The 13505-nt window shown below is 44.8% G+C and overlaps 1 protein-coding gene across 2 annotated transcripts; it reads right to left on the bottom strand.

The window, feature by feature from the left end:
• Positions 1 to 6: 6 nt before the first annotated feature.
• On the bottom strand, positions 7 to 8632 carry LOC310701551 (uncharacterized protein). Of its 2 annotated transcripts, none has more exons than XM_083492632.1 (3): positions 8532 to 8632; positions 6868 to 7038; positions 7 to 1849 (listed from the first exon to the last, which is right to left on the bottom strand). In XM_083492632.1, the coding sequence occupies exons 2-3, from the start codon at positions 6965 to 6967 to the stop codon at positions 381 to 383; spliced, it is 1569 nt and encodes a 522-aa protein (XP_083348758.1). In that variant the 5' UTR covers positions 6968 to 7038; positions 8532 to 8632; the 3' UTR covers positions 7 to 380. The 2 variants fall into 2 exon arrangements, with proteins under 2 accessions (XP_083348758.1, XP_083348757.1); XM_083492631.1 differs by having other exon boundaries at positions 7 to 1852; positions 8532 to 8631.
• Positions 8633 to 13505: the final 4873 nt, after the last annotated feature.

Genomic DNA, 13505 nt, shown 5'->3' with positions numbered 1-13505 from the left:
GAAGAATTAGAAATCAGGAACAGTAAACTTTAATAAGGAATGGGGGAAATTTACAAACTATATTAAAAACCATTGTAAAAAGCTAAAATTGTTTCTAGGATTGGAATAAACTTGTAGTTTCATGGTGAACTTTGGGCATAATAGAGATGTAAAAGATTTGGATTATTATAAAAGATGCAGGAGGAAATGATTTACAATAGGACCAACAAAGGGGAGGAGGGAAGATATCTGATATTAAATTTATCTTATGAAAAACCACACACACACACTTTCCACACCGTACAATATACTGGTTTTTCCATTGTGTGAGTTTGTTGATGTATTCTAAGGATATCATTGCAACTATAGGTCTTTTCACACTCAATACATTGGAATGGTCTTCACCTTGTATGAGTCTGTTGATGCGATGTAAGCTTATCTTTATGACTGAAGGTCTTTCCACACTCCATACATTTAAATGGTTTCTCCCCTGTGTGAGTTCGTTGGTGTAATCTAAGCCTAGTGCTTCTTCTGAAGGTCTTTCCACATTCTATACATTTATATGGTTTTTCTCCTGTGTGGATTCGATGGTGAATATTAAGTGCTGAACCCGTACTGAAAGTCTTTCCACACTCCATACATTTATATGGTTTTTCTCCTGAATGTGTTTGATGATGCAAAGCAAGTTGTGAGCCGCGACTGAAACTCCTTCCACACTCCATACATTTATATGGTTTTTCTCCTATATGAATTCGTTTATGTTTTTCAAGGCCTCTCTTTTCATGGAAACACTTTCCACACTCCATGCATTTATATGGTCTTTCCCCTGTGTGTGTTCGTTGATGTATTTTAAGGTATGCATTCCGGGTATAGCTGTTTCCACACACCATACATTTAAACAGCTTTTCTCCTGTGTGAGTCTGTTGATGTGTTCTTAAATTTTGCCTATCAGTGAAGCTCTTTCCACACTGTATACATTCAAATGGTTTTTCTCCTATGTGAATTCGTTGGTGTCTTCTAAGGGCATTATTCCGTCCAAAGCTCTTTCCACACTCTATACATTTAAATGGCTTTTCTCTTGTGTGAGTTACTTGATGACTTCGAAGGTTACTGTTTTGAATGAAGCTCTTTCCACACTCCATACATTTATATGGCCTTCCCCCTCTGTGAGTTACCACATGTAATCTGAGGTATTCCCTATTACTGAAGCTCTTTCCACACTCCATACATTTAAATGGCTTTTCTCCTGTGTGAGTTTGTTGGTGTCTTTGAAGGGCACCCTTTCGCCTGAAGCTGTTTCCACACTCCAAACATTGATAGGGTTTCTCCCCTGTGTGAGTTCGTTGATGACTTTGAAGGGCACCCTTTTGCCTGAAGCTGTCTCCACACTCCAAACATTGATAGGGTTTCTCCCCTGTGTGAGTTCGTTGATGACTTTGAAGGGTACCCTTTTGCCTGAAGCTGTCTCCACACTCCAAACATTGATAGGGTTTCTCCCCTGTGTGAGTTCGTTGATGACTTTGAAGGGCACCTGTTTGCCTGAAGCTGTTTCCACACTCCAAACATTTATAGGGTTTCTCCCCTGTGTGAGTTCGTTGATGTACCTTTAGGTTGCTACTATCATTGAAGCTCTTTCCGCACTCCATGCATTTAAATGGTTTCCCCCCTTTGTGAGTTCGTTTGTGAATTCTAAGCTTTTCTCTATGACTTAAGCTCTCCATACATTCATATCGTTTCCCCCTTGTGTGAGTTTGTAGATGATTTCTAAGTTTTCCAGTATCCATAAAGCTCCTTGCACATTCCAACAGTTTCATTGTTATTACCGGTGAAATTACAGGTGGTCCTGCAGAGTTCTGTCCGTCATCTCCACCTGCTTCAGAGCGAGGAGAAAGAAATTCCTATTAGGGTTTCAAGGATAAGGAGGAAGGAACTTAACATACACAAAGCTCAGTCAGCAATTTCTCTTACTGAAACATCTCCTAGATTCTCCCTTATCAGCTTTACCTTACAATCTAAACTGGTAAGTTACATGCCATTATTATCTATTGATGCTGATGAAGTATATCTCGTTACTAATTTGCTGCATCCCCTTCATGGATCACTGCCTTGCCGTGGCGAAGGGGCTTGAATAACTCAGAGTAGCTATGAGCTATGCCGTGCAGGGCCACCCAAGATGGACAGGTCATAGTGGAGAGTTTTGACCAAACGTGATCCACCTGGAGCAGGAACTGGCAAGCTACTCCAATATCCCTGCCAAGAAAACTCAATGGACAAAGACAATAGGCATATAAAAGTTATGACGCTGGAAGATGAGCCCCTCAGGTCGGAAGGCGTCCAACATGCTACTGAGGAAGAGCAGAGGACAAGTACAAGTAGATTCAGAGCTGATGAAGCGGCTGCGCCAAAGCCAAAAGGTCACTCTGTTGCAGATATGCCTGGAAGCGAAAGGAAAGTCCAATGCTGTAAAGAAAAATATTGCATAGGAACCTGGAATGTAAGAACCATGAACCTTGGTAAGTTGGATGTGGTCAAAAATGAGATGGCGAGAATAAATATTGACATCCTGGGCATCAGTGAACTAAAATGGACGGGAATGGGCGAATTCAGTTCGGATGACCATCATATCTACTACTGTGGGCAAGAATCCCGTAAAAGAAATGGAGTGGCCCTCAGAGTCAACAAAAGAGTGGCGAGAGCTGTACTGGGATGCAATCTCAAAAATGATAGAATGATCTCGATACAAATCTAAGGCAGACCTTTTAACATCACAGTAATCCAAGTTTATGCACCAACTACTGGTGCTGAAGAAACTGAAATTGACCAATTCTATGAAGACTTACAAGACCTTCTAGAAATGACACCAAAGAAGGATGTTCTTCTCATTATAGGGGATTGGAATGCTAAAGTAGGGAATCAAGAGATAAAAGGAACAACTGGCAAGTTTGGCCTTGGAGTTCAAAACGAAGCAGGGCAAAGGCTAATAGAGTTCTGTCAAGAGAACAAGCTGGTCATCACAAACACGCTTTTCCAACAACACAAGAGACGACTCTACACATCAACATCACCAGATGGGCAGCATCGAAATCAGATCAAATCTCTGCAGCCAAAGATGGAGAAGCTCTACACAGTCAGCAAAAACAAGACCTGGAGCTGTCTGTGGCTCAGATCATCAGCTTCTTATAGCAAAATTCAAGCTTAAACTGAAGAAAGTAGGAAAAACCACTGGGCCGGTAAGATACAATCTAAATCAAATCCCTTATGAATACACAGTGGAAGTGAGGAACAGGTTTAAGGATTTAGATTTGCTGGACAGAGTGCCTGAAGAACTATAGATGGAGGCTCATAACATTATACAGGAGGCAGCAACGAAAACCATCCCAATGAAAAGTAAATGCAAGAAAGCAAAGTGGCTGTCCAATGAGGCCTTACAAATAGCGGGGGAGAGAAGGCAAGCAAAATGCGAGGGAGATAGAGAAAGATACAGGAAATTGAATGCAGATTTCCAAAAAATAGCAAGGAGAGACAAGAAGGCCTTCTTAAACGAGCAATGCAAAGAAATAGAGGAAAACAATAGAATGGGAAAAAACAGAGATCTGTTCAAGAAAATTAGAGATATGAAAGGAACATTTCGTACAAAGATTACCATAATAAAGAACAAAAGTGGTAAGGACCTAACAGAAGCAGAAGACATCAAGAAGAGGTGGCAAGAATACACAGAGGAATTATACCAGAAAGATATGGATGTCTCGTACACCCCAGGTAGTGTGGTTGCTGACCTTGAGCCAGACATCCTGGAGAGTGAAGTCAAATGGGCATTAGAAAGCACTGCTAATAACAAGGCCAGTGGAAGTGATGGTATTCCAGCTGAACTATTTAAAATTTTAAAAGATGATGTTGTTAATTTTGAAAACAAATTTTGAAAATTCAGCAGTGGCCAGAGGATTGGAGAAGATCAGTCTACATCACAATCCCAAAGAAGGGCAGTGCCAAAGAATGCTCCAACTACCGGACAATTGCACTCATTTCACACGCTAGCAAGGTTATGCTTAAAATTCTACAAGGAAGGCTCAAGCAGTATGTGGACCGAGAACTTCCAGAAGTGCAAGCTGGATTTCGAAGGGGCAGAGGAATCAGAGACCAAATTGTAAACATGCACTGGATTATGGAGAAAGCTAGAAAGTTCCAGAAAGACATCTACTTCTGCTTTATTGACTATGCAAAAGCCTTTGACTGTGTTGACCACAGCAAATTATGGCAAGTTCTTAAAGAAATGGGAGTGCCTGATCACCTCATCTGTCTCCTGAGAAATCTCTATGTGGGACAAGAAGCTACAGTTAGAACTGGATATGGGACAACTGATTGGTTCAAAATTGGGAAAGGAGTACGACAAGGCTGTATATTGTCTCCCTGCTTATTTAACTTATATGCAGAATTCATCATGCAAAATGCTGGGCTGGATGAATCCCTAGCCGGAATTAAGATTGCTGGAAGAAATATCAATAACCTCAGATATGCAGATGACACAACCTTGATGGCAGAAAGTGAGGAGGAATTAAAGAACCTTTTAATGAGGGTGAAAGAGGAGAGCGCAAAATATGGTCTGAAGCTCAACATCAAAAAAAACGAAGATCATGGCCACTGGTTCCACCACCTCCTGGCAAATAGAAGGGGAAGAAATGGAGGCAGTGAGAGATTTTACTTTCTTGGGCTCCATGATCACTGCAGATGGTGACAGCAGCCACCAAATTAAAAGATTCCTGCTTCTTAGGAGAAAAGCAATGACAAACCTAGACAACATCTTAAAAAGCAGAGACATCACCTTGCCAACAAAGATCCGTATAGTTAAAGCCATGGTTTTCCCAGGAGTGATATATGGAAGTGAGAGCTGGATCATAAAGAAGGCTGATTGCCGAAGAATCGATGCTTTTCAATTCTGGTGCTGGAGGAGACTCTTGAGAGTTCCATGGACTGCAAGTAGATCAAACCTCTCCATTCTTAAGGAAATCAGCCCTGAGTGCTCACTGGAAGGACAGATTTTGAAGCTGAGGCTCCAATACTTTGGCCACCTCATGAGAAGAGAAGACTCTGTGGAAAAGATCCTGGTGTTGGGAAAGATGGAGGGCACAAGGAGAAGGGGACAACAGAGGACGAGATGGTTGGACAGTGTTCTTGAAGGTACCAGCATGAGTTTGACTAAACTGCGGGAGGCAGTGGAAGACAGGAGTGCCTGGCGTGCTCTGGTCCATGGGGTCATGACGAGTTGGACTAAACAACTAAACAACAACAACAATTTGCTGCATTGTGTAATCAGCTCTGTGATCTTCAGATGAGTATATAAACAGGGGTGTAGGAAGGGGGGGCAGGTCTCCCCCAGTGCCATCATGGGGGGGCGGGGTCACAAATTATCAAGGAAAAATTACTGCCCTACTAGGGAGGTTCATGGCGTTTCCGTGCGCTGCTCTGTTTCGCCAGAAGCGGCTTAGTCATGCTGGCCACATGACCCGGAAGCTGTACGCTGGCTCCCTTGGCCAATAAAGCAAGATGAGCGCTGCAACCCCAGAGTTGATCGCTACTGGACCTAATGGTCAGGGGTCCCTTTCGCTTTACCTAGGGAGGTTCATAAAAAACTTTTTTTTTGAAAATGCCTGCTATAAAGATCTTATCTTACTACACATGGGATTATATAGCTATATCTGAAAATTTATGCATATCTTGACCCTCCTCCACGAAAACAGCTGTTTACTTGGCAGTTTTCCTATGTCATGAAGGCTGAAATTTCCATTCAGTGGAGCAGGTAAACCACTTTAAGCTATGGTTTTCCCAGTACTGATGTATGGAAGTGAGAGCTGGACCATAATGAAGGCTGATCGCCGAAGAATTGATGCTTTTGAATTATGGTGCTGGAGGAGACTCGTGAGAGTCCCATGGACTGCAAACCTATCCATTCTGAAGAAAATCAGCTCACCGGAAGGACAGATCGTGAAGCTGAGGCTCCAAGACTTTGGCCACCTCATGAGAAGAGAAGACTCCCTGGAAAAGACCCTGATGTTGGGAAAGATGGAGGGCAGAAGGAGAAGGGGACGATAGAGGACGAGATGGTTGGACAGTGTTCTCGAAGCTACCAACATGAGTTTGACCAAACTGCGGGAGAAGGGGACGACAGAGGACAAGATGGTGGGACAGTGTTGTCGAAGCTACGAACATGAGTTTGACCAAACTGCGGGAGGCAGTGGAAGACAGGAGTGCCTGGCGTGCTCTGGTCCATGGGGTCACGAAGAGTCGGACACAACTAAACGACTAAACAACAACAACAAACCACTTTGCAGTTTTCTTTAAAAAAATATATTAAATAAATAATATATATATATATAAATAAAACAACACAAGCCAAAACACAATCCACCCTGTAGATTTAAGTATCTGTCCACAGTCGCCTACTTGTTATCGGAGGCCCTGAATCCACATTCCTTTGTAAGAAAATATGAAACAAAGTCAAACCATTTTTGCTGGCACCCCCCCAAAAAAACCCACCAGTGTGTGTGTGTGTGGGGGGGGTGTGACAAGAAATTTGCCGCACTGGGTGCCACCTGACCGTCCTACGCTTCTGTATATAAAGTAAATAACTGAATATAATAACTTTCTGGGGAAAAACAATAGTGGTAGAAATGCTTGAAATATACATTATAAATAGTTACTGGATTTGTCACCATCAATGAATCATGCGGTACAAAAAACTTGCAAAACCTGAATTCCACTTTCTTCTTCCTGTTAGGAACCTCCTGCCTTTTCTCTCCTCTCCCACATCTCCTATTGCCAGGGAGGTTCCCCACTTCCAACATCCATCCATCCATCCATCCATGTCCTCTTCTCCCCTCCCCTCGAACTCACCAGATCTCTCTGAGGGTCCTGGGAGAAAACACCCAGAGGTTGCTTGGAGGGATGCAGGAGACAGCCGGACCAGGTCAACCGTCCACCTTCCTCCTTCCATCCTTGATAGGATTGCAAGATCTGCCCCTTGAATCCTTCCTGAGGCGCTTAGAAGCCTAAAGAAGCGGATTCCTGGGAGATAGAAGCAAAGGGAGACTCAGAGCCCCTGGAGGGATTTTCCTTTCAGAGGGGAAGCCCCCTCCCCATCTGTGCTTCTCCCATCCACAGCTTCCATGGTAGAAGAGGGGTACCTTCCTCCTGAACCCCACCTTGCAAGGAAAGTGGAGCCATGTCTGAAAGAGGATCTTCTTCACAACAGTATTAAAAACTTTCCTTTCCGGACCACCTTTTCTCCCTGTCACCCTCTGGCGTTGCAGGCTCCTTCCATTTTTCCTTCTGCGTCCCCCCTCAGTCCCCCCCCCAGCTTACAGGAAGGGCCTGCAGCTCAGGGGCAGAGCATCTTCTTGTAGGCAGAATGCCCCAGGTTCAATCCTCAAAGGTAGGCCTGAAACTGACTCCATCCCTCTGGAACCCCAGAGAACCACTGCTGCCAATCCTGACCCAGGGGGTGTTTCTCAGCATCAGACCAAAGCTTCTCCTCTTCCCAGTTTTAAAGCCTTCCCTCCTTCACTTCCCCACAGACTCTGCCCCCCCCCCCTGAACTCCACAGTGTTTACTTCTCAGTAGAACTGCAAAGAGCTGGGCTGCAGATTCCTCAGACCAGATCTGCAGCCTCTGCAACTGCCGCATAGGAGGGGGGTGGGGAGAAATACCCAGAAGAGTTGTTGTGCCCATTAGACCTCGCTCCCCGGACCAGGCCTTGTTTCTGCCACTAAAGAGTTAGCAGCAGCAACAACAACAATTTTAACTGCAGATAGGTAGCCGTGTTGGTCTGCCATAGTCAAAATAAAAAAATTCCTTCCAGTAGCACCTTAAAGACCAACTAAGTTAGTTCTTGGTATGAGCTTTCGTGTGGATGCATACCAAGAACTAACTTAGTTGGTCTTTAAGGTGCTACTGGAAGGAATTTTTTTATTTTGAACAATTTTAACTTCACGCATTGCATGTCATTTTTTGCTGGCTGGCTCTCTGACAAATTCTATGAATCCATGAATCCAGCTTCTAGGGAGGGAAACGGGGGTGGGGGGTGGGAATAGGGCTCCCCCCTCCCGCTTTATGGATGCCTCTTAAAGGAGACTGCTGAGCGGGAAGCAATTGTCAAGGTAGCCCCGCAGCCTCTCCGGCTTTTTCCCTACCAGCGCTGAAGACGCACACAGTCCCCCCCCCCCCAAAACCGTGTATCTTCAGTGTATCTGAAGAAGTGTGCATGCACACGAAAGCTCATACCAAGAACTAACTTAGCTGGTCTTTAAGGTGCTACTGGAAGGAATTTTTTTATTTTGACTATGGCAGACCAACACGGCTACCTACCTGTAACTGGAACCCCCCAAAACCGTGTCTCTGCCCCCTGCCAATGCTGTGCTTCCCTCCCCCAGGGATGCCTCCATTCCTCCCTCAGCCCCCCCCCAACTTCCTCTGCCCTCCTCCCTGAGTCTCCCCTGCGCCCAAATACCACCCCCCCCCCTTGGCACGGCTCACCCCTCGCCCTGCGCCGCGCGCCCTACCTCTCCAAAGCGCACCGTCTGGAGGGACCACCCAAGACGAGTAGGGGAGAGGGAAGTGATGGAAGAGGGTGGGTCTCTATCCAGCGCTCTCGTTCTCTCGCTTCCTTTAACCCTTACATGGACTCCCAAGGTCAGTCTCTCCGGCAAATGTGACTCACCGAAGGGGTGGGGGTGGGGACCGGGCTATGCGGCGGCGGCACTTCGGGTTCTTTTTGGAGAGCGCTCGCCCCTAGAGCTACGATCGCAAAGCAGCCCCTACCGGTGTTTGGATAGAAACAGGACGTGACGTCTCAAGAAAAACAAAGGTTTTTTGGGTTTGTTTCGTCAGAGCTGAACACATACACATACTCTCTCTCCTCTCTCTCTCACACACACAGCAACCATGCGCTGCAGCCTGAACCACAATAAGCGCTAGTACACTAGTGGGATGCACAAGTGAGATGAGCATCCCAATCCTATACAATTCTATGTGCAAATGCTCCAAGTAAGCCTTTAACTTTTTGAACTTTGAACTAGAAACAAATCTCATTGCAAGCACCTGGGTTCACTTCTCAGACAATGCTGTTTTTGTTAAGTTGTGGGTGAACATATCAGATGACACAGCAATTCTTCAAACAGCTCTTGTTTATTCACAGGCCAGAACAGAACTGAACTGAAGGGTTCAGCCAGCTTGCTTATATAGAGCTCCACCACAATGCAAAGTGTTCTCGAAGCTACAAACATGAGTCTGACCAAACTGCGGGAGGCAGTGGAAGACAGGAGTGCCTGGTGTGCTCTGGTCCAGGGGGTCACGAAGAGGAGGACATGACTAAACGACTAAACAACAGCAACACAACGCAACAGTAACAATTTTCTGTAACTATCCAATCACTGAACGTCACTTTCAATTCCTTATTTGCATATGTGGACCTGAGTGAAAACTATCTACAGTATCCCCCTGCTGGCCCAGGGTGAGAACTTCAATACATAACAGATTATTATTATTATTATTATTATTATTATTATTATTATTATTATACCACCCTATACCTGAAGGTCTCCAGGTGGTTCACAGAAAAGATCATAACATATATAATCAAAATAAAACCAGCAACCCAATAGGACGCTCCAGGAAAGAGCCACATTTTTAAAGGGTATAGGATGCAGACCAGGACATTCATCCATCAACCTCTGAGGGATGATTTAGAGAGGATTGGGTCCAGCATCCCTTTCCCTGCATGTGTGTGCCAGAGCTACACCTCAACCTTCCTTGGGGTTGAAGGTACACACAGTAGGCAATATGGGCACCATAAAGATTCAGTCAAGTGTAGACATTGCCCTGACAGGCATAAAAGCTTATTGGTAGCAAATATGCACAGACATTCACCACTGCTATCCATGGTCAAGGCATGCTTAGAGCCCAACAAGAGTCCAAGACTCACTCTCTGCTTCTCTCAGCGCAAGGCGCAAGCAAGAGACTCACAGCAACTTACAGCAAGTTACCCCAGAACCGTTGTTACACACTGCGCATGCCCAAAGAACAGTTCCTGCAGAAAATGTCCTTGCATAGACAAAACAATTTCAGCCTTCTGTTGCTTCTTGAAACTTCTTCTCTGTTTCTAGAAGAAATGATTCCCTTTTACACAGAGAGAATATCCAACATGTACAACTGCACCCAAACTGTAAATGCCAGAGGTTTCCAGGCTGGAGAGCAAAAGGAGCTCGTAGAGAAAGGGGAGGAGGGTGGGGTGTCAGTGAACAATCGCCCTCCCCCATCTTTATACGGCAGTGAATTGGAATAGCGAAAGAGGAGGCGGATGGGCAGAGAACAAAGAAGTAAAAATGCATTGTGGGTAATTCAGGGGTAAATGTGTATTATGTACTGGCTCAATGGGAAAACTCAACTCAGTCAAGCTAGCAAAGATTTACCATTTGCCTGATAATAAGTGTTGGAAATGCAAAGAAACTGAAGGTACTTTCTACCACCTTTGGTGGACGTGCCCAAAGATTAAGGTCTTCTGGGAGATGATATATAATGAAATGAAAGAAGTACTTAAATGTACCTTCCCTAAGAAACCAGAGGCCTTTCTCTTGGGCATTGTCGGCCAATTGGTGTTAAAGAAAGATAGAACTTTCTTTATGTATGCTACGACAGCAGCAAGAATACTTATCGCAAAGTATTGGAAGACACAAGATCTACCAACCTTGGAAGAATGGCAGATGAAAGTGATGGACTACATGACATTGGCTGAGATGACTGGCAGAATCCATGATCAGGGAAAGGAGACGGCGGAAGAAGAATGGAAGAAATTTAAAATTTACCTTAAGAACTATTATAAAATTGATGAATGCTAAAATGTCGAGGTGTTGAGAAAGAAAAGGGGATTACAGTGACATAAGATTAAGTTGAAGAAAAGACTAAGAGGACATATATTTGATAAAAATATTTAGAAGCTGCTGAAATAATTTTGGAAATTGGGATGCAGAGAGGGGAGGTATGGGGGAGTCCGAGAAGGGAGGGATATGAAAAAAGGTTATGAAATTATACATGTTTGTATGTCTTTTATTTGTTTGTATTGTTTAAAAAATGTTGTAAAACCAATAAAAAATTTATTTAAAAAAAAAACAATGGGAAAACTCAATTCATTTAGGACCCAGGGAAGTGAGGTTTAAGGGGAGGGGTGAGTGAGCCCACCATAATCAGGTCTGCAGGGCCTTCCAAAGATTGTCAGAGAACCATCTCAATCACAAGACCTACCCACCCCAAAGAGGGATGGAGGCCAGACAAGACAAAGGGGTGTATGTGACATGATTCAGGGACCCTTCCTTTGCACTGTGATGAAGTAAATGTGAAAAACTATATTTGAGTGACAGGGGCATGCCTGGGTGAGACCACACCTTTTCTGCGACATATTTATGATGTCTTTTGTCAGCTTCGACTTTGAGCCAGTGCCACCAACTGGGCTCAACCTCTTCAGCCCCGAATGGGCCAGGCGAGCTGGAAAGCACTTCCAGAGACCTTTACTCAGGAAGCAGGTCTAAGTGCTGTGGACTCACAACTCAGAGCTGTGAGCACCAAACTCACTTCCAGTAGTCAGCGGAGCACAGCAGAGCATGAACCACGCGAACGACAGCTCTGAAGTATAACTTTTTTTATTCTCTACAGCTACTGTACAAACTAACTACAGACTAAATGGAGACTGATACGGAAGGGGGGGGCATGTCTTCTTCACCTCCTTCTTCGCTACAATATATCCATTTATTTCCAATTGTCAATGTCAAAAGGGACTAAAATCTATAAAATTCATAGAAAATCAACGTGCCAATTTGCTCAATTTCTCTAGGACCCCATGACACCTCCCCTGTCCTCCATAATCCCTCAAGCAAGGTATCAAGACCCTAATCTGGTCAAATCGCTCTGCCAAGCCCTTCCTCCGGGCGATGCCAGGTGACAGACTATGCATACATAGACCATTGTCTTCTCAGGATGTGCTTATCTGCGCATATCTCCAGCTCTGCATATTCCCCCCTCCCTCCTCCATATCTCCAGCTCTCTGCATATTCCCCACTCCCTCCTCCATATCTCCAGCTCTCTGCATATTCCACCCTCCCTCCTCCATATCTCCAGCTCTCTGCATATTCCCCCCTCCCTCCTCCATATCTCCAGCTCTCTGCATATTTCCCCCTCCCTCCTCCATATGTTAATCCGGTGTAACCCAACCTCTTCTTAATGTATTCATGATGTAACTGGGATGTATTTTGCACTGTATTCTGGGATATGGAGGGAAGTTTCAAAAGTTCATGTCACCCCTTTCTCGCTGTTCAATCTCGCCTTGAACCTGTTGCGCAAGAAACTTGGATCTTCTGTAGTTTGCTCCTGCGTCCGGCTGAGCTCATTTTCTTCCGCAGGGACCCGCGGACTTAGTCCGACGAGCTGGGTGGCAGAGTAACCCCGCACCCAGATTTTTCCGTAACAAGACGCTGGACTGCACTGAGTGTTACAGCTGCATGAGCAGCGACCTTATCTATACACAGATAACACTCAGACTCCCCCTTTGAAGTCAGGCTGGAGCAGAATAAGTAATGAGCAAAATCCACCCCCTCCTTTCTGAAACATCAGCAGATTCTTGCAATGGGAGGGGGAAATATCCTCAGTCTTGATGATGCTTCTGGAAATGTATTATGGAAAACTTTGAAATACTGATGTAACCATTGTTTGGAGCTTTTATCTGCTTCTTCTGTGTGGTAGTTTGAAGTCTTGTTGGAACAATAAAGATCAGGCCTACTAGCTGCTGTTTTGCTTCTATCTCTTGAATCCTTCCTGAGGCGCTTAGAAGCCTAAAGAAGATGCGGTTTCCTGGAAGAAAGAAGCAAAGGGAGACTCAGAGCCCCTGCAGGAATTTTCATAGAATCATAGAATCATAGAGTTGGAAGAGACCACAAGGGCCATCGAGTCCAACCCCCTGCCAAGCAGGAAACACCATCAGAGCACTCCTGACATATGGTTGTCAAGCCTCTGCTTAAAGACCTCCAAAGTAGGAGACTCCACCACACTCCTTGGCAGCAAATTCCACTGTCAAACAGCTCTTACTGTCAGGAAGTTCTTCCTAATGTTTAGGTGGAATCTTCTTTCTTGTAGTCTGGATCCATTGTTCCGTGTCCGCTTCTCTGGAGCAGCAGAAAACAACCTTTCTCCCTCCTCTATGTGACATCCTTTTATATATTTGAACATGGCTATCATATCACCCCTTAACCTCCTCTTCTCCAGGCTAAACATGCCCAGCTCCCTTAGCCGTTCCTCATAAGGCATCGTTTCCAGGCCTTTGACCATTTTGGTTGCCCTCCTCTGGACACGTCCCAGTTTGTCAGTGTCCTTCTTGAATTGTGGTGCCCAGAACTGGACACAGTACTCCAGGTGAGGTCTGACCAGAGCAGAATACAGTGGCACTATTACTTCCCTTGATCTAGATGCTATACTCCTATTGATGAGGCCCA

Source organism: Podarcis liolepis (assembly GCF_965112155.1).
Source record: "Podarcis liolepis genome assembly, chromosome: 2".
Lineage (NCBI taxonomy): Eukaryota > Metazoa > Chordata > Lepidosauria > Squamata > Lacertidae > Podarcis > Podarcis liolepis.
The sequence above is the reverse complement of the archived record's forward strand: the minus strand, read 5'-3'. Positions and strand labels throughout refer to the sequence as shown.